This window comes from Melospiza melodia, chromosome 11 (assembly GCF_035770615.1).
Source record: "Melospiza melodia melodia isolate bMelMel2 chromosome 11, bMelMel2.pri, whole genome shotgun sequence".
NCBI lineage: Eukaryota > Metazoa > Chordata > Aves > Passeriformes > Passerellidae > Melospiza > Melospiza melodia.
This window is the reverse complement of record NC_086204.1, coordinates 30709663-30736896: the sequence shown is the minus strand read 5'-3', so window position 1 is coordinate 30736896 and position 27234 is coordinate 30709663. Positions and strand designations below refer to the sequence as shown.

General features: G+C 53.4%; 1 protein-coding gene across 1 annotated transcript; it reads left to right on the top strand.

The window, feature by feature from the left end:
* The first annotated feature begins 1017 nt into the window (after positions 1-1017).
* Positions 1018-27234, top strand: WLS (Wnt ligand secretion mediator). Its single transcript, XM_063166308.1, has 12 exons — positions 1018-1155; positions 12331-12603; positions 17766-17890; positions 18291-18452; positions 19178-19314; positions 19659-19827; positions 19986-20083; positions 20602-20665; positions 21008-21151; positions 22337-22420; positions 23888-24041; positions 25095-27234. The coding sequence occupies exons 1-12, from the start codon at positions 1050-1052 to the stop codon at positions 25202-25204; spliced, it is 1626 nt and encodes a 541-aa protein (XP_063022378.1). The 5' UTR covers positions 1018-1049; the 3' UTR covers positions 25205-27234.

The following is a 27234-nucleotide window of genomic DNA, read 5'->3' as shown; positions in this document are numbered from 1 at the left end:
CCATCCCAGGGTGCTCCAATCCCCCTCCAGCCTGGCCTTGGGCACTGCCAGGGATCCAGGGGAAGCCACAGCTGCTCTGGGCGCCCTGTGTAAAAGTCTGCCTAATATCTGATCTAAATCTGCCCACCCTTCAGTTTAAATCCATTTCCCCTTGTCCTGCAGCTAAAGGTGATGGCAGGGGGTGATGAGCTGGTGCTGGGCCATGAAAAGGACTCTATGAGCACACAGAGCTCAGAGCAGGAGGAGCAGGAGGCCAGCAGCTTCCAGAGGGTGGGATGGGTACACAGCATCCTCCTCGGGGAAATGGGGAGAGATGGAGGGGGCAGAACTGGGAAAACTGCTCAGTGTGAGCAACTGGGGTGAATCAAAGTAGGGCTGGGAGAAGGACAAAGCATTGCCCAGAGCCATGGGGATGGGAGAGCAGTGGGGAAAGCACGATGGTGAGTTCAGGCCAGAGAGGAGAAGGTTCCAGGGAGAACTCAGAGCCCCTGGCAGGGCCTGAAGGGGCTCCAGGTGAGCTGGAGAGGGACTGGGGACCGGGATGGAGGGACAGGACACAGGGAATGGCTGGAAGCTGGAAGTGGGTACATTTGGGTGGATATTGGGAAGGAATTCTGGCTGCGAGGGTGGGCAGGCCCTGGCACAGGGTGCCCAGAGCAGCTGTGGCTGCCCCTGTGTCGCTGGCAGTGCCCAGGGCCGGGTTGGAGCAGCCTGGGACAGTGGAAGGTGTCCATGGCCGGGGCGGGCCGGGCTGCTCCCCGTGCCGGTGGCGGGCTGCGGTGAGCGCACGGCGGTGCCGGTGCCGGTTGCCGGTGCCGATCCCAGCGCCGCTCCCATCCCCGCTGCCGGCGCTGTGGCGGCCCGGGCGGGGCGCGGGGAGGGAGGGGCGGCGGTCACGTGTGGCCGCCCGGTTAAAGCGGCCGCGGGCGGCGGGAGCGGCACAATCACGGCTGGGGCGGCGAGCGGGGCCCGCCCGCTGCCCGCCCGCGGCCCCCGCTCCGTCCGCAGCGCCCCGGCCCGCGCGGCCCGGCCCGCGCCGCCCCGCCAGCATGGCCGGGGCCATCATCGAGAACATGAGCACCCGCAAGCTCTGCATCGTCGGGGGCATCCTGCTCGTGCTCCAAGTCATCGCCTTCCTGGTGGGAGGGCTCATCGGTGAGTGCCGGGGGCCGCTGCCTTCCTCCTCCTCCTCCTCCTCCTCCCGCCGCTGCCCGCTTGTTTAGTGCTGGTTACAGTATCGCTGACTCGCTCCCATGATCTCATTATCCGCTTTTGTAGCCGAGCGATCCCGGCTCCGGGCCCTTTGTGCCCGTCCCGCGGCTGCTGCGGGGGGAGCGGGCCAAGGAAAAGTTTTTGTGTTGGTTTCTCTCTTTTTTTTTTTTTTTTTTTTTTGGCCTGGTTTCAGCCTGGACTTAAAGAAAGAGGGAAGTGGGAAAGCTTCAGTATGGCGACGGAACGCGCAGGGAGCCTCGCGTTTCAAAGTTGGCTTAGAAAATAATAATAATTTATTTTTTTAAAAGGATTTTTCCTCCCTTCTTGGCGCTGCACCTCCCCGTGCCTCGGCCTCCGAATCGGCCGCGAGAGGAAACCTTTCCCCTTGCCAGAATGAGAACAAAAAAAAAAAAAAAAAATTAATAAAAAATCTAGGGAGGAAAAAAAGGAAGGAAAGAAAAAGGAGAGCGACTGGTGGGAGGGGGGGTCCCGGTCTGGGGTTTTTTTGGGACTCGCGCTTTGTCCGGGCTCGTTTCTGCGGGGGATCCCCCCACTCCCTCCCGATCCCGTTCCAGGGGGGTCCCCTCCCCTCCCTCCCATCTCCCGACCTCCGTCAGGACGGGTCCCCTCCCGATCCTCCTCCCAGAGGAGCCCCCTCCGTTCCACCTCCCGCTCCCGCTGCAGGAGCTTCCCCCGTTCCCCATCCCCTCCCAGGAGAAGCTCCAACCCGCGGGGGCTCGGCCTGGGTTCGTTCCTGCCCGTGGAAAACCCTCGTGGCCGCCCGGGGAGGGCTCTCACCCCCGGCTCCCCAGCTCCGCACCGGGCACTCTGAAGCCCAGATTGTGTTTGTTTATCCCGGAGCGTTCCCAAAGGCAGGGAGATGGGAACTGGGACACAGCCCTGCGGCGAGCAGAGTGTTCCCTGGGGGATGGAAGGAGGAAGATGGAGGAGAGCGAGTTTGGGGCAGTCCTGGGAGTTTTTTACTTTTTTTTTTTTTTTTTTTTTTTACTAGAAAGCAGCTGAGTTCTGCGCCGGCTCCTTGCGATGATGGGCGCATGGATGTGGCTCTTGGGCCATTTCCAGGGTGGGAATGTCGCCTTTGTGTCCGGGCAGGGCTGTGCGGCCCTGCGGGGCATCCCCCGGCAGGATCCCTGCGGAGCTCCCCGGGTTTTCAGGGAGAGTCGGGGTCAAATTCACTCCGAAACTTTGTTGCGCTTGGTTGGGAGAATGGAGTCGGGCTGTTGTCTGCTTGAGAGGGATCGAGGGAATAGCTCCGGCCGTTCCTCAGGAGCAGACTGTGCTCCTGGTGCCCATCAGTGCTTTGCCTTCCTGGCCTTGAATTATCAGCCTCTAATAACCATGAAATTCCACTAAATATAATTTTGGAAAACTTCAGTTTCCCTCATTCTCTTTCTTCCTCACCTTCGACACAAGGGAGTCACTGGCACATATTGACTAAAACTCATTTTTCCTGCCCTTGCAGGCCTGAAACCACATGGAGTTTATCAGGATTAGCTTTTTTGCTTCCTTTTTTTTTTTCTCTTTAAGAGCCGGTTCAAGAGCAGGCTGCTGAACCCACTGCTGATTCCTGAGATAAAGTGTCTTGGCCTGTGCTGTGCAGAGAAGCCAGACTTCATCTTAAAGGTGTTTTTTCTAGCAGTTTCTTCCTGCTAAATTGAAGTGGTTGGTTTTTCCAAAGGCTGGTGTGGCTCAGAAAGCCTTGTTTGTGCTGGCATCTGGGGACAGATGTAACAAACAGATGTTTATGGCTGGCTTTACAGGGAAAAGACAAGTGTATCTGCTCAGTTTTGAAGGGATTCAGAGATTAAAGAATTTAAATTATGTTAGTTCAGTTTTCCAGCTGGTTTGTGCCCTGTTTTATTGGCTGGTGCTGCTGCTGGGCCTCCACCTTGTGCCCTCCCATCCAGGATGGGTCTCCCAGGTGGGGCTGGAAGCTGCAGGGACAGGTTGGATGGGCTGGGGCCAGCAGGGACAGGGATCTGGGGCTGAGTTCGGTGCCCTGCACGAGCTCAGTCACTGCATCCTGCTGGAATTCCTGCGCAGGCTCAGTCACTCCATCCTGCTGGGGTAAATGCATCTTCTCTCTGTGGTCAGGTCCTAGGGGGTGCTGCCCCAAAGTTCTTTAATTCCTGGATTCCCTCAATGACCAAACTGCTCTGACCAATCATCCAAACTGTTCTTTCCTCTGCAGCACTTGCCCCTTCTGTGCATTTAAGGAGTTCAGAGGCTTATCCCTGAGCCAGCAGCTCCCAGCCAGCCCTCCTGGGAGCTGCAAACCCAGGGATAGATACCTGGTGCTTGTGAAACACCAAGTTCCATGTGTAACCTAGGTGTGGTCCCCAACGTCTGGCAGGGTGGCACACGGCCTGGGAGGCTGAGCAGCTCCTCCCAGGAGCCTGCCCTGTTCTGGGCTCCCTGTATCCCTGGAAACTGATCCAGGGCTCGGGCCTGACCCCTTCAGTGATTCCCAAAGTGTGGTGTCTCCCACAAGGACCCTCCTCACACTGAGCAGCGGGTCGGTGGCCGGCGTTCCCAAGGGATCAGAGCCGTGCCAGCAGAGCTGCCAGTGCCACCCCACAGGGTGCCACCAGGTGGGCTGGGAGCAGAGGTGGCGCTGACACGGTGGCCCCGCTCTGGTTGGATGCAGCGCACCCAACAGACACCAAAATCCGGTTATTTTGGTGTGCCCAGGTCTAGACAACCCAAAATACGTACCCGAGTGGGACAGGGCTGCTCAGCCCAGCCAGCCTTTCCCCTCACAGGCACTTAGGTCATGTTTCAAAACAATGACTAAGTGCTCTATTTTAACAGATCCCTCGTGCCAGTCCAAAATACCCAAATGCAGCACGTTGGTACTGATACAGCCACCACAAAGCTGGTTTTCCTCACATCAGGGGCTTTCTGCCACTGCTGGATCCCAGCTCGGTTTTGGACAGTCAGTGTGTGATGCCAGAGTTTTAATGCAGCTTCCACATTTCCTACAGCTCTTTTATTTAGCAGCAGGAACCTTATCAGCTCGCAGGTGGGATTTGCTCAGAGCTGTCTGTTGGCAAAGCGCGAGATGCACACCGAGGGAGAAATTCCTGTGGCAGGAGGAAGCTCCTGTGCCAACAATTCCCTGACAGGAGCATGCAGCCAGGTGGGGTCAGGCTCTGCTCCCAGGGAACAAGGGGCAGGATGAGGGGAAACACCCTCAGCCTGTGCCAGGGAGCTTTAGGTTGGATATTTGGGAAAATTTCTTGACGGAAAAGGTTGTCCAGCCCTGCTGCAGGCTCTCCAGGGCAGTGGTGGAGTTCCTATGTGTGGAGGGAGCTTTGCAAAGCTTGAAAGGGAGCAAACACCCCCAAAAAAGAATTGTATTGGGTTGTTTCTCTGCTGTGCTTTGGTAATGAACTGTTGGCTCCAGAAAGTGGGGCTGTCACTACTTGAAGCCCCACAGGATTCCTGGTGGCTGCTCCCCTCGTGGAAAACATCTTGTTTAAAGGTCACGCTTCTGGGCTGTGTGTGATGTGTTCAGTTGGGATGCAGCAGTGGGAGATAGAACATGATCCACAAAATGAATCCTAATGCAGCCTTGTCTCCACTTACCTGCTGTAAATGATGGCATGTGTGGATTACAGGAGACTGCGATCACCAGGAATGGTTTGTGTTATCGTTTGTGAGCAATGGGGCTGATGATAATTCACAGGCACGCCGGTGTTCCCAGGAGCCCCTGCCTGCTCTGCCTTCCCTGGACCCAGTGTGGCTGTCCTGGGATGCCACCAGGCTTGGGACAGCCCGGGGCAGGGCATGAGGACAAACCTTGCACCTCCAGTGCTGGGGCAGTGCTGGGTCCCTCTGCACTAGAGAGACTGTGAGGGTCTGGAGCCCCAGGAGAGGCTGAGGGAGCTGGGCAGGGGCTGCAGAATCCCTGAGGGAGCTGGGCAGGGGCTGCAGAATCCCTGAGGGAGCCGGGCAGGGGCTGCAGAATCCCTGAGGAGCCGGGCAGGGGCTGCAGAATCCCTGAGGAGCTGGGCAGGGGCTGCAGAATCCCTGAGGAGCTGGGCAGGGGCTGCAGAATCCCTGAGGAGCCGGGCAGGGGCTGCAGAATCCCTGAGGGAGCCGGGCAGGGGCTGCAGAATCCCTGAGGAGCTGGGCAGGGGCTGCAGAATCCCTGAGGAGCTGGGCAGGGGCTGCAGAATCCCTGAGGAGCTGGGCAGGGGCTCAGCCTGGAGCAAAGGAGGCTCAGGGGCCCTTGTGGCTCTGCACAGCTCCTGACAGGAGGGCACAGCCGGGGGGTCGGGTTCTGCTCCAGAGAACAGGGAGAAGAGCAGAGAGAACGGCTCCAGGCTGGGCCAGGGGAGCTCAGGGTGGGTATTGGGAATATTCCTTCCCCAGAAAAGCTGTCCAGCCCTGGCACAGCTGCCCAGGGCAGGGCTGAGTCCCCATCCCTGGAGGAGTTTAACATCCCTGTGGATGTGGCACTTGGGGACATGGGGCAGTGCTGGGAACAGTTCAATTCCGGGCCTAAAAGGGCTTTTCCAGCCTAAACATTTCCATGATTCCATAGTTGGACCAGCTGCAGGTTCCACCTGGCTGTGCTGCTGCTGGGAATTGTGGCTGGGATGTTCCAGTGCAGGTCACCACAACTGCTCCAGGCCAAAGCTGAACTGGGACACAGCAGTGTCCTCCTGGCAGCTGCCAGGGTGGAAGCTGTGTGTGCAGAATCTGACTGGATTTATGTGGGTTTGATGCCTCTTGGTCGTTTGGAAAGCAAAGCTTTTGATTACAAATTATCTTTTTCTGTAGGAAGCTGTTGGTGTCCCTTTGTAGTTGCCTTTCCATCTTGGAATTTATATATATATATATATATAGTTATTTTCTATGTACATAAAGGAAAAAAAAAAAAAAACAACCCAGATCTCTGTGCAGCTTTGAAAACTTTTTGAAAGGGAATTTTTAATGACTTATTTTATTTTATATGAGTTACTTTAAAGGTCCCTTCCAACTCCAACTTCCATGATTCCAAGGGTGCCTTATCCCAAATCTCAGCTCCTTGGTTCAGACAAGCACAGGGGATGCAGAACTCTCTGTGGTCCAGGCAAACCCCGAGCAGGCTCACACCCAGGGAGGTGCTGCAGGCCCAGTGCCCACCCGTACGCTGTACAAATTTAACTGATTGGAAAAGTGGAGGGATTTATTTAGCACATGAATCCTCTGGGCTGAGGGGATGGATTAAGGAGGTGCAGGTTCACTGCTCCCTTCCCTGGCTTAGGCTGGAAAAAACAGAATTGTTGTGACTGGAGGAGCTCAAACTTCCTTGTGTGTCTGGCCTGGAGAGATAATGAGTCATGTGTGGCCATGGCTGAGCAGCTCTCCACAATCCCAGCTCATTATCTAAATGTCTGATTTGGCTCCTGAGCCCCCTGTTTCCAGGATTTCATTTTCTTTCCTGGGATTTCATTACCTTCCTCGGGCTGAGCTGATCTTTTGACAAGGAAAGCGCTCGGATTTCCAAGGTACGGATAGGAAAGAGTGTTTTAGGCTGATGATAAAGAACATTTTTGTGTGCCTGACTTCCTTTCATGCAGGGCCTCTCCAGGAGCTGGTCGGTGCTCCGTGGCCATGAATGCCAATGGATCCTGTGTATAGACACATTCCTGCAGTGCTGCAGCCTTGGCTGAGGCGCTGGGAGCCAGGAGAAAGCAGACACGAAAGGTCATGTCTGTTTAGTTAGGTCTGCTCAATTCTTCTTTTGAGGAGCTGTAACTGTAGCTGAATGGGCAAAAGTGCCAGAAACGGAGAGTTCCCAGGCAGGAATGGCAGTGCTGGGGCCTGAGGAGCTGGGAATCCTCAGAGGTGCTGGGTTTTCTCTTTTCACAGCTGCATCACTTCCAAACCCAAACCTGGGAGAGCTCAGGTCAGTCCTCCTGCTGCTCCCCCTCTGTCGGTTTAAACGTGACCCGAGCACTTCCCAAGCAGTGCTGCTGCTGCCTCCCTGCCCTTTGAGAGGGAAAACCTCCGCACAGGAAGCCTTTTCCTTGGTAAATAACACTGGTGGCCTTTGAAGTCCCTGATAGCCTGGGAAAGCCTTTGAAGGCTCAAGGTGTCCAGTGGGGAAGGGCCCGGCCCATTCACATGGAGATGGAATTCCTCACATATCTGAGCACGGGCAGTTTCCAAGGTATCTTATCTGGGGGAGTGTCAGGCTCAGGAGAAAAGCTCAATAACAACAGCTCTTCCTGCTCCTTGGGTCTGAGTGCAGGATTTCATACCTTGGCTGGGAGTTGCAGGAAATGCACCTCATCCCCCTGCAAAACTGACTTGGAAGAAGATCAGGCTCTCTGTGGCAATTAGTAAATCAGGTTTACCTCCTTTTTTTTTTTCTTTTAAATATGTTTGAATATCCATTTCTGCATTTAGGGAGCTCTACTCATGCTCACCTCATTTGTATTCGTTGCTGCTGTTGAATATGGATGTGAATCATGCAGATCACTCATTCAGTTCTCCCTGCAAGTTGTGCCTTGTGAGATTTCCCTGCTGTGTGGCTTGCCTGGGGCTGAGGGAATAATTCCTTATCTCTGTTCCCCAGGAGCCCTTTGGCTGCTTATCAGGGAGCTGGGAATCCCCTGCTCCCGCAGTTCTAAGGGCTGTGGGCATGGATGCTCCTGCAGCTCCTTGGGATCTGATTTATTGAGAAAAACGTTCAGTTTGTGCTGCTCTGAAGAGGCTTTGCTGGTAGCAAAGCTGCAAAAGGAGCACTGGAGAACAAACCTTGAGGAAAAACACAACCCCTGGGACCTGAGAGTACCCAGCAATATGTGACTGGATTGTAGAGTCACAGAATCCCAGGATGGTTTGGGTTGGATGGACCTTCAATCCCATTTTTATCCCACCCCTGCCATGGCAGGGACACTTCCACTGTCTCAGGCTGCTCCCAGCCTGTCCCAGAGATCCTTTGTGGGGCAGCCACAAAGTTTCTGTTCTGATCCAGCAAACTTGGCTTTGATGGTTTGCACAGGTTCATTTTTGTGGTCTGAAAAAATAAAAAAAAGGACAGAGAATCCTGTAGTACTGATAAAATGCCTCTGAAACAACAGAAATATGGGTGTTCAGCTGCAACAGGATATCTGGAAACTCCCACTGTAAATCAGGATGGAATTGGTGCCCCGGGGCTTTAAAGGATTTTGGTCTGGGTAAAGCCTGAACTCAAATATAAGAATGAAAAACCTTTCCCAAGGGGAGTGGGCTTCCAGTAGGCAGTGGAGTTATTTAAATATACGATTATTCTGCATATAAAAGCTGCTTCAATGTTCCAAAAAGCTTTGTGAAATAAGAACTATCAAGGAAGTAGTAATTAAAAGTCTCTGTGTCACTCAAATTTATTAAACTGGTGCCATCGAGGTCCGGGAAGAGGGAGGCAGAAAAAATCCGGCTGCAATAAACACATATTTATAATCCTGAGTGCATGCATGGTGTTATCCAGGTTGTGGCTGTTCCAGTTGGAAAAGCTGGGTCTGTCCATGATAAATTAGCTTGTTTATTCCTACCCTGCAGTCGCTTAGGGTAATGAAGCAGAAGCCCTTTGTGCGTGCTCGCTGGGAAGTGCTGGCTGGCTCCGGAGGGGGTAATTGAGTAGAAAAGCAGAATGCTCCCGGTGCCGGGAGAAGTTAAATCCCCCCGAGGTCAGGGGGATTCAGCCTTTAATCAGTGTGGACACAATGCAATTGAGAGTTTCCAAAGGCCTTGTTTATGGTGCTGGAGCAAGGGTCGGTGGTTAATGGCAGTGCTGGAGGTGCTGGGATGAGAAGGTGCAGGATGTGATTGCCAAGGTGAGCTGAGAGGGAGTGGGAATCCTGGAGCCTGAGGGCAGGAGGAAGGAGGTGTTTGAGGCTCCACCACAGGAGCTTTTTGAAGATCTGCTGGATTTATTGAAATTAAAATACTGAGTGATGGTGGCTCTTACCCACACCTAGGTGTGTGTCATATATCCTCCAAAAAATGCTAAAAAATTGAGCTCACTTGTCTCAGTAATTTTTTCCCTAAAGCTTTAAGTCTAAATGCAGAGAAGCAGTGTGGTTTTCTTTCTTTGAGGACTAGCTCCTGGGGGAAGCCCCTTGGACCTTGTTTTCTGCTGTCCTGGTGGGATCAGGCCCTGAGCACCCTGCCCTGACCTCCTGGCTGAATGGAAAGGATGAAATTCTGTGCAGGATTGTTTCAGTCAGTGAGACACAGCTGAGGTGGCCCTGGCAGTCCAGGGGAAGCCCTCCCTGGGCAGTGGTGGCCACACTGGTGAAGGTGTCCACCTTTCCAAGTATTTGCTGGCTAAAACCATCACAGGGAGCAGCAGGATCTGTTTTGCCCCTGTAATTTGGGATTTCTGCAGTGAGCTGGGCACTTTTGCAGGCCCAGCTGGAGGAGATGCAGAGGCAGAAATCTAGGGGAAATTTAGATAAATAGATATTGGGAGGGAATCGCTCCCTGTGAGGGTGGGCAGGCCCTGGATCCCTGGCAGTGCCCCAGGCCAGGCTGGACGCTGGGGCTGGGAGCACCCTGGGATAGTGGGAGGTGTCCCTGCCATGGCAGGGCTTTGGAATGAGACAAACTTTAAGTTCTCTTTCACTCTGTGATGCTGTGGCACAGCTGGCAGCTCCAGCACCTCCTGCCCGTGGCTTTTGGCACTTGGCACTGCTGGTGTCCAGCCCCCTGGCACGAGGGCTCTCTGCCCCACGGCTGCTCCAGGACTCCCTGCTGGAGGCTCCTGGCTGGGCTGGCTCCCAGAGAGCTGCACTCCCTCCCCTGGCTCCTGCCCAGCCTGCTCTGGGAGCTCTGCTCCCCTCCTGCTCCAAGTGGGACCTGCATTCCTGCCCTCTCATGGCAGCGAGCAGCACGAGGCTGCTGCGCTGTGCTGTGCACACAGAGCTGTTCAATCGCTCCATTATTTACAGGCTGACAGAGATCCTGGGATCCGTGGGGCTGCTGCACCCCCCGGGCTGGGGGCAGAGGGGCTGGGGCAGCCCTTGGCACCGCAGCACAGCCCAAATCCCTGGGTGAGAGCTTTGTTTTGCATAGCACTTTGTAATGCTCTTGGCTGAGTTGGCTGCAGCTCCACAAAGCATTTTTTTTCCACTTGGTTCAACGCTCACTTGGATTGAGTGGGCCAGGAGCCAGATCAGTAATGGAAGCCAAGTGCCGGCGTTTGTTTGGTGCGCGATTCCCGACGAGGAATATGTATAGTAATTGTCTCGTGCTCCTCAAAGCTGTAACTTTGGCAGAGGGGAGGCTGCAGGGAGCGTGCCAAGTGTTTAAAATCATAATCAGGCAGTGATGAAAACATGTATTTATGGCTATAATGAGTTGCATCAAAGCAAGAAACGTTCGGCTTCTCTGTAGAGGGAACGCTGTCTCTTAATTCAGAAATGCCTTCGAAATCACCCAGAATGTGTCAGAGTTAAAGAGCTCAGAGATCTCGGCTGGAATGCCTGGCTTACTTCACAGCAATATTCCTGATACTCCCTTCCAGCTGCAGCTCTAGCTGTGGTTACTGGGCTCTGCATGGAGGCACGGCAGAGGAATCAGCATTTATTGCAGTGTTTTATGCACTGTGGGCACGTCATGAGAGCTCTGTAACCCTGGACTTGCAGCTTCATTTGTGTTTGTTTGTGGAGTGCTTTGTTTTATTCTACTTTGCTGTTTCTTGATGCAGTATTTAGGGTGGATATTGTGAAAAGTTCTTCCCCAGAGGGTGCTGGCACTGCCCAGATGCCCGGGGAATGGGCACGGCCCTGAGGCTGCCAGAGCAGCTCCAGGGGGGTTTGGACAGCTCTGCCAGGGATGCTCAGCGTGGGATTTGGGGTGTCTGTGCAGGGCCAGGGGCTGGATGAATGATCCTTGTGAGTTGCAGTTCAGGATATATCCTGATTCTGATGTCAATAACTTGTTTGGTTTTGGGCTTGTCTGAGTGTTGTGTGATTCCTGCATATAGCAGGGGTTTGGAATGCAACAGTGCATCCCAGGAACTGGGATCCATCTGGGAGTTCTCCTGAATCCTTTCAGTGGGAAAAGCCCTCTAAGATCAGCATGTCCAACCATTAACCCACCTGCTCACACCAGTCCCCTGGAGCCCACCCTTATCCCAGCATCCCTGCGCCTCTGGAGCTGGAAAGAAACTCAGTGCTGTGAAAAAATGGAAAAAATGCAGTTGATAAACATTTGGCTTTTGAGTAACTTCCTCCTGCCTGGCGTTGAGTCACCGCTGCCTGCCCGTGGGAAGCCGTGTGGATGTCACCCTGTGCCGAGGTGGCACGCTGGCCAAGGTGCTCCACAGGGCTCCTGGCTGCCATCCCAAACGGCTCCAGAGCTGCTGGGATGATCCTGCTGTGCCCAAATTACAAGGGAGCCAGGGCTGAATCATCTGGGTGTAGCAGTGCGGGGCTGGGGGCAGCCAGGAGCCCTGGCTGGGAGGTGAAGCTCGCTCTGGGGTTGTTTTCCTCCTTGGAATATTGGGAGTTTGTAGGGTGGTGTTACTGCTGCTGGAGTTTTTGGGGGGCTGTGGTCTGTAAGGGAAGTCCTGGATCATCAGAATGAGGATGGTGACAACATGAAAACCACCTTCTGCAGAGTCTCACTTCCCATGCCACTCATTACCCTGGAGGAAAATCTTCCTGCCCAAGGAGATGTGTGGCCTTGCATGGTGCAAATCCCCGTGGTAAATCTTCCTGCCCTTCAGGACCACGAGGTTTGGAATTAGTTTGTCCATCCAGGTTTCTCTGGGCACATGCTTTCTGTGTGGATTTGCTTGGGTGAGCACAGGGAAAGTAAAAGAGTTCAGTAAATCAGGCTGATTTTGTGTGACCGAGGTATCTGAGACTGAACCAGCAGATCCCAGCTCTTCAATTAATCCTAATTTGATCCCACTACAAAGTCAGTAATACATCTGTGGATGTAATAAACTTAATTACTTGACTGTGAGATCAAAGAGCTGTGAAGGAGCAGCACTGGGTGCATTTGTTTTAAATGGCCTTCAAAGAGGCGAGCGGGGAGCTGCGAGTTTGGGCGGGGAAGCCGCCGCATCAGATGTCTGCAGATGCTACAAGTGTGGTTCTCTTGCATTGCCAGCCCCCAGCCCCACGACAGCTGTTCCCTACATGTCAGTGAAGTGCATTGACGTGAGGAAGAACCACCACAAAGCCAAGTGGCTGATGCCCTGGGGACCCAACCACTGCAAGAAGCTGAAGGACTTCGACGAGGCCGTGAGCCGGCAGATCGAGGCCAACGACATCGTGTTCGCCGTGCACATCCCGCTGCCCAGCAAGGAGATGAGCCCCTGGTTCCAGTTCATGCTCTTCATCATGCAGCTGGACATTGCCTTCAAGATGGACAACGACCTCAGTAAGTGCCTGGCACAGGGACCTTGGCTCTCATTGCCCAGAGGGCCTCCCCTAAAGGGGTTTTTACCTCGTGTGTGAGTTGTGTTGGTGCCACACAATGAGGTGGTGCTGCAGCACTTCCTGAATCTGGGAATTGGTGATCCTGAAATGGTTTGGGTTGGGAGGGACCTCAAAGTCCATCCTGTGCCACCCCTGCCATGGCAAGGACACCTTCCACTGTCCCAGGCTGCTCCAGCCCAGCCTTGGGCACTGCCAGGGATCCAGGGGCAGCCCCTGCTGCTCTGGGCACCTGTGCCAGGGCCTGCCCTCCCTCCCAGCCAGGAATACCTTCCCAATATCCAACTTTAATTCCTCTTCTCTCCATTTGAAGCTATTGCATAAATACTAAGTAAATATATAACACCCTCCCTGACACACACAAAACACACAACTCCCCCCCAAAGTCAGAAATAATCCTGCACTAAAACCTGCAAAATTATGTTGGGAGCAGCAAGGGCAAGACTGCTCTGGCCCTCCCTGTTAGGGAAGCTGTCCATTGTTTGCATGTTTTAAAGTGTTTGGGGAAATCCCTCTCTAACTATAAGGCACAGTGAATAAACAATTTGCTTTCCAGACTGGTTGGGCTGGCTGTGTGGAGCTGCTGCCCTGGCTCCAGCCTGTCTGTGGGGCTGGCTCCATGCTCAGGGATCTGTGGGGTGGAATCAGTTCAGGGAGTTGATTGGGGTTAGGAGCTTTTTTAGCCATCTTTGTGTCCTTGACCCCTTCCTGCTCAGCGTGGAACTGTTCCTCCAGCTATTTATCCCAAAATCCTGGACTGGTTTGGGTTGGGAAGAACCTCAGAGCTCCAGTCCCACCCCGTGCCTTGGGCAGGGGCACCTTCCACTATGCCAGGCTTCTCCAGCCCTGTCTCACCTTCAGCACCTGTAGAGATGGAGCAGGGATGATTTAACACATTATCATTAGGATAAGTCAGAAATGAGATTGTAGAAAGCTTTCACCTGTGTTCTTATCCCTGTAATTATCTCTGAAATACAGAGAGATCAGCTTTGTGCCTTTATTAAGGCCTCACCTCCTTCCACTTGGACAGATGATTGCATTAGGGAAACAGCTCTTTATTCCAAGGACTTTCAAGCTGAACCACCGTGCTGGAGTCAGGAGCTGGCTGAGCCCTTGGAGCAGGCTGGAATGCTGACCCAGCCTCTGGCAGCATTTCTGCTGCAAGAGCAGAGCCTTTGCTTGGGCTTTGAGCCCTTCAATGACTGAGTCCTGCACAGGTGGGGGGCTTTTTTGAGATCTCAAAGCAGAACAGCTCATCTAGGGCTGCCCCCTGGGTAATAAAAAGGAGATTTGGGGATTGTCCAACACTTTGTACCAAGCTGCAAGCAGGTGTAAATTAAGTGTAGAGTCTCAGGAACAAGTAACACATTTATTGCTTGCTAGATTGTGTTGTAACAGCTCTTATAGAAATAAACAGCAGACTTGTTAAGCTGAATTAATTGCACCTGTGTGTCTGCCCCTGCTGTTAAATGAAAAGGCCCCATTGATCAGGTGATTGGGCTCAGCTCCTCAAAAGGGACAGCAATAAGGATGTGAAATAACCTCAGTTCTTCCTCTAAAGCAACAATTCAATTTCTTCTCTCTGGGGCTCTGAGCCCTCCAGGCCTCCTCTTGCTGTGGCTGGTGCCAAACCAGGGCCACTCCTGGAAGGCACCACAGCTGCTGAGGCCTCTGCTCACTGTCCTGAAAACTGTCTGGGAGCTGCCTCAGGTCATCCAGGAAAGCAGCACTGCTGGGAGCTGCACAGCATTTATCCTCCTGGGGAAGCTGCTGCCTGGGGCACATCCTGCTCCTCTGCAGGGTCTGAAGGTGCTGAGCACAGTCCTGGGCTCTGCCAGCTCCCCTTGGCCTTCACCAGGGAGGTTTCTGAGCCACTTCAAACTGTCTCCTGCTTTTTTCCTCCAAGGCCGTGGTTGTCCTCTTCCCCTGCAATTCCTAAGCAAGGCCAAGGCACAGAGTAAATCTGCATTTGGTTTTTTCAGGGTGCTGGGTGCCAAAACCCTCCTGGGCCAGGGGCAGCTGGGCTGTGCCTCTTGGGAAATGTTGGTGACTCATGGGTGACTCCTCATCCTCAGAGAGCTGGAGTCAGACCTGTGTCAGCTCTCCCCATCCAGAACCTGTGTCAGCTCTCCTCATCCAGCCAGAAAGGGTTTTTCAGGGACACAGGGGAAGGGCAGCCCTGGTAAGGTGCCCTGAGAGAGCCTGGCAGGAGCTGAGCCTCCTGGAATACCCCATGGGATCTCACCTTTCAGAGGAGCAGCCAGCCCTGATCACCTCACCTTGGGAACTCCCCTGGACTTTCAGTGGTTTTGAAACAGAGTTTTTTTGGAATGCAGATGTTTAGAAGCTGAGTTTATCCTTCCCAGAAAGCTGGGAGAGAATCAGGCTGTTCCTCTGAGGAAGAGGCAATTTCTATTTCTGTGCTGTCCCTTTCCTTTCTTGATGCATTGTGCACTCAATTATTAAAACCCCTTCCCAGAACTGGGAAAGGAGGGGGGCAGAGGAAGGAGATGGAGTTTCTTTGCAGCTGGAAAGCAACTGTGTACAGCGAGAGGGCAGAGTGCTGCAGCCTCCTTTGCTAATTCATCCAACCTTGGGCTTTTTGGTAGGTTTTGTAATTTTAGGGAGCTGCTGAAGCATGGAAGTGTAATGGAAATAATTCCAGCTTTTCTGCTTGCCTGCCATAGGCTTCTCCCCAGCCAGCTGTGTTAGTGTGCAGCTGGCACAGAGCCCCCTCCTGAAACTGCTCCACTATTTTTAGGCCATTGTAATGTGAGTGAAGATATCCTGGGCAAGTATTGTCCTATAAAGTGATTCATGGAGAAGATCCTGGGCAGTGAAATGCCAGTGGGAAAAATGACACTGGTGGTGTTTGGAGCATGAGCAGGGAGTCCCTCACTGGGGGAGTCACAGAGCTCAGGGCTGGAAAACCTCCAGGAGAGTGTCTTGTCCTCACTTGGGTTGGCAAGACCTCAAAGCCCATTCAGTGCCACCCCTGGATGGCAGGGACACCTTCCACTGTCCCAGGCTGCTCCAGCCTGGCCTTGGGCACTGCCAGGGATCCAGGGGCAGCCACAGCCACCCTGTGCCAGGGCCTGCCCACCCTCCCAGGGAAGGATTTATCCCTGATAAATCTGGTCCTGCTCCCTCTCAGTTTAATGCTGTGCAGGAAAAGGACACCCTCCTCTCCCCAGAAAATTGTCTATTCACCCTCTGATTAATGGGAATAAGGCACGAATCTCCTTAAGGTTTGGTTCTCTGTCACTGTCCTCGTTTGTTGCTCAGGCACAATGGGAGTTGCTGATGGAAGGCTGGCGTAGGATTCTCATGGAATCATTTAGGTTGGAAAAGACCTCTTAGATGGAGTCCAACCACTAACACAGCTCTGCCATCAGTCTACTGTGCTGAAATAAATGGATATATGGATATATCTGTATTTTATGTTGACAGCCCTGAAGGGTCTTTGCACAAAACTCATTTCCAAGGGGAGGTGCCACCCCAGCAGAGAGACTGATGGAATTCCAGAGGGAGCCTCTAATCCATTGGCCTGGAAAGGCACGCAGCAGTTCATCTTCTGCCTTCTGGTTTTCATACTCCATGGCAGCAGCAACATTTGGACTGCAAAGATGAAATACTGAAAGCTGTTTTTCTTGGATTAAATCCCAAGCATTCCAGTTGGTTTTATGGCTTCTGAAATGGAGTTCATGGTTCTTTTTAGCCTGGCCAAGTTCAACCTTATGTTCCCATTTATCTGTTTTGCTGGTCTCTAAACAGCGGATCTGAGATGGCAAATTCGTGTTTCATGGAAACCCAACTGCTGGCAGCTCTGGAAAGGGACTTCATGTGGATCTGGATGGTGCAGATCACGTGCACCAGAAAATGCTCAGAAAAATCCTGAGGTGTCCACATCAGATGCACAACCCAGCCACCTCTGAAGGGCGTAAAAATAGAACTGCCAACCACAGATCCCATCCACACCCCTTCCCATCCGGTGGGATGAGTGTGCCACCACCTATTTCCAACAAAAATATAGCTGAAAAGATGGCTTCTGGGGCCATTTCCCAGTGCTTCTTCATGGCAGATGGTTCTGGGGCCATTTCCCAGTGCTTCTCCATGGCAGATGGTTCTGGAGCCATCTCCCAGTGCTTCTCCATGGCAGATGGTTCTGGGGCCATCTCCCAGTGCTTCTCCATGGCAGATGGTTCTGGGGCCATCTCCCAGTGCTTCTCCAAGGTGGATGGTTCTGGGGCCATCTTCCAGTGCTTCTCCAAGGTGGATGGTTCTGGAGCCATTTCCAAACAGTTCATGGTGGATGGTTCTGGAGCCATCTCCCAGCACTTCTCCAATCTGGATGGTTCTGGAGCTTTTCCAGCAGCTGTGGCTGTTAAGGATTTGGTGCCCTACAAAAGGAGGCTGGGCTGTAACATGCACACGCTCATTCTGGAGCGTGTTCCTCGTTCAGAGCCTTCCCTGGGATCTGTGCCTGGTAAACAGGAGGATTTTCCAGCTGGTGGAGCTGGTACAGACTTGCCTCAAGTTTTTAAACGTGTGGATGCTCCTTGGCAGCCTCAGCTGCTGCTCCAGTGCACGAACTCACTCAGTTATGGTTCCTCAGTGAGCCTGTTCCAGCCTGAAGGAGCCTGATCCAGCCTCAGTCCCGCTGGCAGTGCCCTGCCAGGAGCACCTTTCCCAGCAGCTGTGTCCCAGCCAGTCACTGTGCACACGTCCAGGAGGGGACGAGCTGCTGGTCCCACAGGGATGTGTGACCTTGCCAGGCCATGACTCCACGTGTGTCGCTGGCGTGCGAGCTGGGCCATCTGCAGAGGCAGGAACAAGTCAGGGCAGGTGTGGAGGAGCAGGGGAGGGCTCTGAAATGTTCTGTAGGTGAGGAAGGGAGAGCTCCAAACTCTTCTGTAGAGCGACTGAAGCTAAACAAGGCACATAGAAAACATCAACACTGTTATGTGTGGCGGGTTCTGAGTTTTTCCTGGCTAGGCCAGTGTAGCTCAGCTTCAGTTCATTAATTGTCTTCCTAAAGGAACTTTGTGTCGTGTTTTTTAATTACTCTGGGAACCTTCTGAGCCTCCTGTCTCCGTGCTGTTGCAGAGGAAAACGCAGAGATCACCCTGGATGTGTCGCTGGCCTATCGTGATGACATGTTCGATGACTGGGAGGAAATAGCACATGCCATAGAGATCAGGAAGCTGAAGTGCACCTTTAGCTCTCCAAAAGTAAGGAATTTGAATGACACTGGTGGTGGGGATGAGTGAGAATTGTCCTCTTCCAATCACAGAACCACAGAATCACCCTTTCCATGAAAAAATTTTCCCCAATATCCAACCCAAACCTCCCCTGGCACACCCTGAGACCATTTTCTCTTTGTCCTGTCACTTTTTTTGGGAGACATGGCCAATCCCCACCTGGCTCCCACCTCCTGTTAAGGGGGCTGTACGGGGTTCATCTAGGAAGGCTCCCGTTGAAGTCTGAAATGTGAACCTGTCTGAGGTCAAACCTTACCTGCTCGGTGACCCACACAATCGAAAACACGAGGAGAGGTGTCCCTCACACACAGGCTCCCAGTGCTCCCAGCTGGAGGGCTGAGGGCCGTGCTTGTGCTGCTGCCCCTTGCAGACGGTGGAGTCCGAGGGCCGCCACTACGACTGCGACTTCCTGCCCTTCATGGAGATCGGCAGCGTGGCACACAAGTACTACCTCATCAACATCCGCCTGCCCGTCAACGACAGGAAGGGCATCAACGTGGGCATCGGCGAGATCAAGGACATCCGCCTCGTGGTGAGCGTCCTGCCCTCCCCTGGCACCCAGCCTCTGTGCCAGGCTGCCCCAGCTCCTGCCCCAGCTCCTCTGCCTCCAGGGGGACTGTCCTGCTCCCTGGGAATGCTCTGCTCTTCTCAGGAGCCTTCCCCAAGCCTCCTCCTCTTCCCAAGGCTCCGAGCTCGCTGTGTCCTCTGCTTCCCACCGCAGTCTGCCTGCGATGCAGAGTCGTTCCTACAGACAGGAGCTAAGGAGGGTTCAGAGGGGGCCTGCAGTTGGCTGTGGCCATGTGTGGGAAGGCTGTCAGTGATCCTTGCCCTCGAGGCTGGGTGAGCAGGGATGCTTTTCCCAGCTGGAGCCCTCCCACCACGGCTGCGGTGGCTGCAGACAGCGGTGGGAGGACGCGTGGCTGGAGAAACACGTTAATGAGCCAATGCTCTTCCCACCAGGGGTGACTTGGCTCCGTGAGGCTCTGGTTACTTGTCTGGGAGTGATTCTGCCAGCTTTTTCCATGCTGTGTCAGAATTCCCCCTCTCCCTCGCCATGGAAGCTGTGTCTGCTGGCATTTGTTCTCAGACGTTCTGGAACCTGCCCAGGTGGCCTGGGGGCTCAGTGGGCCCCTGTGCTCTGTCCATCATTGGCCAAACCATCATTGGGATGCACTCCCACATGTGTGCCTCTCCTGACACTCCATGAGGAGAAGCACAGGGTGATGATGTCAAACCCTGTACCCTGCTTTTCCTCAGGGCATCCACCAAAACGGGGGCTTCACCAAGGTGTGGTTTGCCATGAAGACCTTCCTGACGCCCAGCATTCTGATCATCATGGTGTGGTACTGGAGGAGGATCACGCTGATGACACGTGCCCCCGTCCTGCTGGAGAAGTGAGTAGGAACCTGTGGTGGCCCAGGGGACCCACTGAGGTGGTCATTGCTCCCAGGCAGAGCCCATGGTTGGCAGATAGGAATTGTCTCTTCTCCGTCCCCTCCCTGCACCCAGGCACCCTGGGAGCTGGAGACCTCCACAGCTTCTCTTTTCTTTCCTTTTAAATCCCTGGAGAAAAAGGAGCTGCTCTGAGGAGCTCAGTCCTGTGGGGTTTGGTGGCAGGAGGTGACACTTCCCAAAAAGTGCTGGCTTTCCTTCTGTTGCTCTCCACACACAGCTTTGGCTTTTGGGGCTCTGTCCTTCCCTCACACACTGGACAGAGATGGTGTTTGTGCCTCTCCAGGGTCATCTTTGCTCTGGGAATTTCCATGACGTTCATTAACATCCCTGTGGAGTGGTTTTCCATCGGATTTGACTGGACTTGGATGCTGCTCTTTGGAGACATTCGACAGGGCATCTTCTATGCCATGCTGCTCTCGTTTTGGATCATCTTCTGTGGGGAGCACATGATGGTGGGTACCACCCCCATGGGAACGTGGTTTCCAGCCCCACTTCCAGGAAAACCTGGCAGCTGATGGTTGGAAATGATGCTGGGGGGACTTGGACCAGCTGAGGGGATTTCAGGCTAACTTGCTTTTCCTTTTTCTTCTCCTCCCCACCTGGTGCCCAGGACCAGAACGAGCGGAACCGGCTCTCGGGCTACTGGAAGCAGGTTGGACCCATCGCTGTGGGCTCCTTCTGCCTCTTCATCTTTGACATGTGTGAGAGGTGGGTGCAGCTGCACTGCCCAGGCCCGGCCATCCCAGGGCAGGGAAGGCTCCTGGCCCCCTCCTGCAGCAGGGACCAGCTGGGTCCCCATGGCTGGGTGCACAGCCCCATCTCCCAGAGCCAGGGGAGGCTCCTGGAGTGCTCCCAACTGTGCTGGCCATGGAAACCATTCCCACCTCACCTTCTCCTCACCCACATGGCAAAGCAGCACTGCTGGCTTTTCCTCTGCAGAGCCTTGGGAAAAGGTTCTTCCCCCAGAGGGTGCTGCCACTGCACAGATCCCCAGGGAATGGGCACGGCCCCAAGGCTGCCAGAGCTCCAGGAGCACTGGGACAATGCCCTCAGCCATAGGGTGGAATTGTTGGGGTGTCTGTCTGTGCAGGGCAGGAGCTGGATCAGTGATTCCTGTGGGTCCTTCCAGCTCAGGATGTTCCCTGATTCTGTGATTGCCAGGCTGCAGAGTGGGCAAGGGGCCCTCTGAGCTCTCTGACAGTTGGTGTTTTCTCTCCTCTCTGCAGGGGAGTGCAGCTCAAGAACCCCTTCTACAGCATCTGGACCACCGAGGTGGGCACGGAGCTGGCTGTATCCTTTCCCTGCTTGTGGGATATATGTGGGAGAGGGAGGTTCTCCCTCCTGCCAGGTCCCTGGGAGCTGTGGGCAAACTCCCTGCTTTTGGGGGCAGGGGCTGGCCAGGCACTGCAGGAGATCACTGGGGAGCTGGATATGGGTAGTGTTTTCTAGGATTTCCTGTTAGTTTGTACCATTTTCCCTGGGTAATGTTTTCTAGGATTTCCTGTTAGTTTGTACCATTTTCCCTGGGTAATGTTTTCTAGGATTTCCTTTAGTTTGTACCATATTCCCTGGGTAATGTTTTCTAGGATTTCCTTTAGTTTGTACCATTTTCCCTTAACTTCCTCTGCACAGATGGCCTTTATTATAGTCGCAGGGATCTGCCTGTGCCTCTATTTTCTCTTCCTGTGTTTTATGGTCTTCCAAGTGTTCAGGAACATCAGTGGGAAGCAGTCGAGCCTCCCTGCCATGAGCAAGGCTCGCCGCCTTCACTATGAGGTAAGGGTCCTCCTTGGGACACAGATTCCTTGTTTTTAAAAGACATTTTGGACTCACAGTCTGTTCTGAGACCCCCTTTAGCCATAATATCCTCATACTTCCATTTCTCCTCCTTTGGTATAAATTTCTCCTCATGGTATGAATTTGGATTTTTGGGGTCATCATTTCCTTTTGAAGTTGCTGGAGGGTCAAAGCACAACGCATTCCCACCATCATGCCCATTTTTAGCCCATGATTTTGTAGTTTCCTCTCCTACCTGATTCGCCTGCTGCCAAACCTGAGTGCTTAACCTGCTTCTGCAGGGATGCAAATATTTATCCCCAAAGCCATTCTGTTTAATTATGGTCACTTCTTCTTTAAACAAGTCCTTATCATCCATCAAGAATGCACATCAAAAATTCAGGAAACTGGACTTGAAAGAATTTGAAGCAGATACTCAGTGTTTTTCCCTCTAGCAGGAGGCACAGACATCTGGGGAGCAGGGATCTGGTGTGGAAGAGTTAAATTAATAGTCCTTTGTTGTCGTGGTGTGGCGGGGTAATTACGCAGACACTGACATTTCCACCTAAATTCCAGAACCAGGTTAAAAAAACCCACGCACTCACCCAAAACCAGAAGAGTTTGTAAGTAAGAATGTAGAACCAGTGAAAGCAGGGGCGGTGGGCAGTGGGATTGCCAGCCAAGGAGTTTGTCTCAGAATCTCCATTCTGTGCTCGCCAGCCAGGTTTTCCAGACACTGGAATCGCTGCAGCTCCCTCCCAGCCGGGCTGGGGTGAGGATGAGTGTGGTGAGAGCCCGAGCCCACGCTGGGGCGCCGACCCCACCTGGTGTTTGTGTTACAAGGGCCGTGAGCTGTCGGGCCGTGCCCCCTGCAGCCCGGCGTGCCACCTCTTCCCCTGAATTAACTGCTGCTCAATCAGTCACTGGGCAAATGTCATGGAAAGGCAGCGCTGTCCAGACGTGCCCACCCCGCGCGGAGCTTCCGGCAGACGTGTGGGGAGCGGAGGATATGGGCTGTGCTGAGCACGGCACACGAGTGGGTGGAGGTTGTTTTGCTTTGGGGTTTCGTGGGTTGGACCCTTGTTTTATTTTTTATTTTTTATCCTCGTGTCTTGTCTATCCTAAAACCAAAAATGGGTTTTGTGGATTCTGTTAATGTGACCAGTGACATTTCTCTCTAAACAGGGGCTGATTTTTAGGTTCAAGTTCATGATGCTCATCACCCTGGCCTGTGCAGCCATGACCGTCATCTTCTTCATCGTGAGCCAGGTGAGGGGTGGCTCTGGGCTCCTGGCAGAGCCTCAGCGCCGCTTCCCGGCCGCTCCCGACGCCGCGCGTCGCTGGTCAGACTGGACTGGCCTGTTCTGAGCACGTTTGATAACAAGTTGCTTTTGAAGAAGTTGTGTTGGTTTATTTGAAGCTCTGCCATGCAGTTGCTGAGGCTGGAGCCGGCACAAAGGCTCCTGGCTCCCGGGGAGCGTTGGGGCCGCACCGTGCGGAAATCGGCCAACGGGCTTTAGTCATTTCTGAGAACTCAGCGAGAGGAAAATGTCCTGTTCACGCGGAAACACTGGGGTGGCTTTGTGTGCCCATGCAGATGTGACAGCATCCAACCTTCCCTGGGCTGACTGCAGCCTGCTGTGCCCAGCAGGAGCTGTACCTGTTTGTCCTGAGCTCCCATGTCACCTCTGTACGGATGAGCTTTTACCACTGCTGGAATCATGGAATCACAGACTGGCTTGGGCTGGAAGGGACCCTAAAGCCCATCTCATGGGCAGGGACAACTTCCACTGTCCCAGGCTGCTCCTCATCCCATCCAACCTAGCCCCAGGCACTGCCAGGGATCCAGGGGCAGCCACAGCTGCTCTGGGCACCCTGTGCCAGGCCTGCCCACCCTCCCAGGGAACAATTCTTTTCAATCTCCAATCCATCCCTGCTCTCTGGCAGTGGAAGCCATTCCCTGTGTCCTGTCCCTCCAGTCCCTCTCCAGCTGTCCTTGGGCCCTTTTAGGCCCTGGAAGGGTTCTGAGCTCTCCCTGCACCTTTTGCTTCTCCAGGTGAGCACCCCCAGCTCTCCCAGCCTGGCTCCCATGGCAGAGGGGCTCCAGCCTCAGAGCATCTCCATGGATCTCTTTTTAAGCTACTGTAGTTTTCTTCTTGGCCTTTATGCTGTTCTTTAACAGAAAGCACCACTGCAGCCTGAGCAGTCTGTGTACCTTCAAGGAATATTAATATTGATGATATTTTCATGGATGTTGACAGGCCTCAGCGTGTGGCAGGTTGGTGCTGTCAGCCTGGCCCCTCCTCAGCCAGCTGTGCTCAGCACATCAATTCCCCCATTACTCACGCTGGTTTTCCTGCTATAAAAGGTCTATTTTTAGCAGGTGGATGTTCAGGGATGTCAGTGGTGTCCCCAGGTAGTGCCCTTTGTGTGTCAGTCTGTGCTGAGCACATGCTTGTGGCAGGGGTATCGCAGAGCGCAGCGGTTCGGTCACAGTAAATGAGACATCAGAGCTGAAGGAGTCCTGAGGGATTCACTTTGTCAGGAGCATTTTGTCCCTGCAGACCGAGCCTGAAGAGGAGAATCCCAGCCTGACTTCTGCCTCACTGAACCTTTTACACTCCATTTCCTCTATCCTGTTGAATTGATGCTGTTCTCACTGATGTACTCCAAGGCCGTGTCTTTATGGACTTTGCTCTTCCTGATGGCCTGTCCGTGTCTGTTTTCCCTGGACAGGTGACAGAAGGCCACTGGAAGTGGGGGGACATCACGATCCAGGTGAACAGTGCCTTCTTCACCGGCATCTACGGGATGTGGAATCTCTACGTGTTCGCCCTCATGTTCCTGTACGCGCCATCCCACAAGAACTATGGCGAAGACCAGTCCAATGGTAAATGTCCCCAAATGACCTGAGGGCTCTCGAGGGGACAAAGGGGTACAAATCAGGGTGTGCCTTCTGTGCCCTTTTTTTGGTCTGTGGAAGAAGGGCTGGAGGAAAAGGGCCATGGATCCGTGGAAATGTTGTACAAACAAGGCCCATGTTAACTTAGCATACATGTTCACTTAGCAGCTTAGCGTGAGTGAGCCATACCTAGCATAACCAGGCCACATGCCAGGATAGGAAGATGCTGCATCCTGCCTGCTGACAAGGTCGACAGGGCAAGGACAGCGACGAGAATAGAAACCATAAAGTATGCATAACCACAGAGTAGGAGGAATATGTAAATGTAATCTCTTGCTTTAAACCAATAAACTCAGGACATGTATAAGCAGTTAAACCAATAAACTAACGACAAGTATGCATAGTTACTGGAAAACAATATAAAAGTACTGGTGTACTCAAAATAAACCGAAGCTTGCTTTACCAATCATATTAATTGATTGCTTGGCTTCCCTCACTGCCCTCATTGGTCCAAGTGCACACTCAGCACCTTGAAAAGCTTTGCAAATGATGGTTTGGGTTTCCAAGCAGGCATTTGAATTAATGGCTGGGTTATACAGGTCTGACTTTTAGCCAAGGCTGGCTGGAACCTTCCAGGTGGTTTCTGTGCCTTTTAGCATTGCCCAGATGGAACTGTGCAGCTCAGATGGAGGGATGAGGAGTGGAGAAAATAGACCCTCCTGTCAGGGAGTTGAGGAGAGCCGGATGGTTCTGCCTGAGCCTCCTTTTCTCCAGGCTGAGCCCCCTTCCCAGCTCCCTCAGCCACTCCTGGTGCTCCAGCCCCTTCCCTAGCTCCATTCCCTTCTCTGGACGTGCTACGGCCCCTCAATGTGTTTCTTGTGCTTCCATTTAAATAGCTGTAAATAAAACAATTTATAGGAAAGTTGCTGGTCCGTGGCTTAGGCAGCTGAGCGGCTGGAGGGAATAAAGTGGATCTTTTCCTTTGGAATAGTCCCATATTGCATTGTGAGACTGCACTGACAGAACACCTTTGTTTCTCAGGTGACCTGGGGGTGAACAGCGGGGAGGAGCTGCAGCTCACCACCACCATCACCCACGTGGACGGGCCCACGGAGGTGTACAAGCTGGCTCGGAAGGAGGCTCAGGAGTGACACGGAGGTGCCTCAGCAGGGACCGGCCTGGCGTGGGGAGCAGAGGACACACGAGTCCCTCTGGCTGGAGACCCCTCCGGCCGCATCCGCTCCTCAAGCGCCCCGTCCCTGGTGCATCCACAGGGCAGCGACAGCGAGCAGAACATTTGTAACTCTTTACTATGGTGTAGTTATTCCTGGGGGGAGGGCTGTGTATATTGTGTTACACTCGGGCACGTAAAACCCTGCTGGAAGGGCACTGAGGTTGCAAAGTCGCAGGTGTGGATGTGGGGCCGGGGCAGAGCTGCCGTGGGGCTGGTTTCATTTTGCTGGGTGTGCTGGTGCATAAAGCTGCTGCAGGGAGCTCAGCCAGGAGCATGTGCTCACTACGCTGGGTTTGCTCCTGTGTGCAGCTTACACAAGGTGTTGGTTGTGGGGGGGAGCCTTGCTGTAAAAGCCTTTAATTCCACTGCCGTGGCTGTACCGACCCTTGTCTGAGTCTTTGGGGCAGCCACCCTCTGTGGCTGGATGAAGCACAGCTGGGAGAGGAGTAGGCTGTTAGTAAGGCTTTAGTAGAAGCAGCGACTGCTTTCTCAGCAGGTTTTGCAGCTGTGTGCTGGATACAGGGAATGGCCAGCCTGGATGCTGAGTTGCAGGAGAACAGAGCACTCCTGACCCAAGTTCCCAGCTGGCTGATCCCACAGCCAGCTCCTCCCTGTTCTCAGTCCCTTTGGCTCCCCCGTGCTTTTGTAGCTTCCTCCACCTTCCCTTTTGTTACAGTGCATCCCTGGGAGCTGGGCAGTCTCGCTCTGTGCTCTGTGCGCTGGCAGGCTGGAGCAGAGCTGGATTCTTCCAGGGATTAAGGACTTGAAAGGATCCGCTGGTCATGCACTAATGTGGATCTTTGCTTTCCCAGAGCAGACACAGGCACCGGGCTCACTCAGCCCCGTGCTGGGAGGCCTTTGGCAAAGAGAGGGGAGTGGGAACTGATCCGGGCTGGAAGCTGGAGCTGAACCCTGCTGGGCCCAGTTCAGAGAAGTGAACGGTGGGGAAGGGTCTGTGCCGCTCAGGGCACACCTTCCATGGCCTGGAGCATCCAGAGAGCAGGCAGGAGCAAACGTCTGTGCTAACTGCTGGTAACATGTAACTCACCCTCCCAGTTCCGGCCCCACGAGATAACAATCTGCTGCTGCTGTGCCTTGCTGAAGCATTGTAGGGGAGGCAGAGAGGAGAAACTCATTCCTGTCAGCCCAGGTACCATCACGATTCCCGGTACCATAACAATTCCCACCCCAGAATTTATCCATTTACCCTCATCCATGTATTAAAGCTCAATACTATGAAAAAAGAGAGGGTGGCACCACCAGATCACCTTGCGTGGGTTTGATTGCTGGGCACCATCACATGGGGCTCCTCCAGTCAGGAGGTGTTACACCAGGCAGACCCCTCTGCCAAAGGCCTGCTCCCTGAGTATTCATTGCATCTCCTACTGCATTTTCTTACAGCAATTCTGTTTGTTGTGTTTGCCCTCCCCGGAATGCCCAGCTTCCCCTGCCCCTGGAGGCCAAGCAGTGTTCCTACTGTAGTAGCTACTCCGTTAGAAGTGAATTAAATCAACGCACATCCCTGCAACCCCGGAACGTTCCCAGCTGAACACTCGACTTTGCAACTTTGCCATCCCTTTTCCCTTGGGTTCTTACGTGATATTTATGTTGTTCCCATAGCTGTGTCCGTGGGTTCTTTTCCAGCTTAGACTATAGCATTGCGTTTTGTAAAGGCTGCCCACGAACGGGGAGCTGCAGCTTTCAAACCAAATTCTGTGTCAAACACTAACAGTTTGTTTACGGGGCGCGTGTGCGTGCGTGTGTGGGTTTTTTATTTCTTCATTCCTCAACCCAACTCCTATGTCTTAGAAATAGTCCCTGGGTCTTATTAAAATATATCCTTTTTTTTTTTGTTGTTTAGGTTGAGTTCAGTTTTTACAGAATGCTTTAAGCAACCTGGAAAACATGTAGTTTTGTTAATTTAAATAAAATATACGATATTGTGGA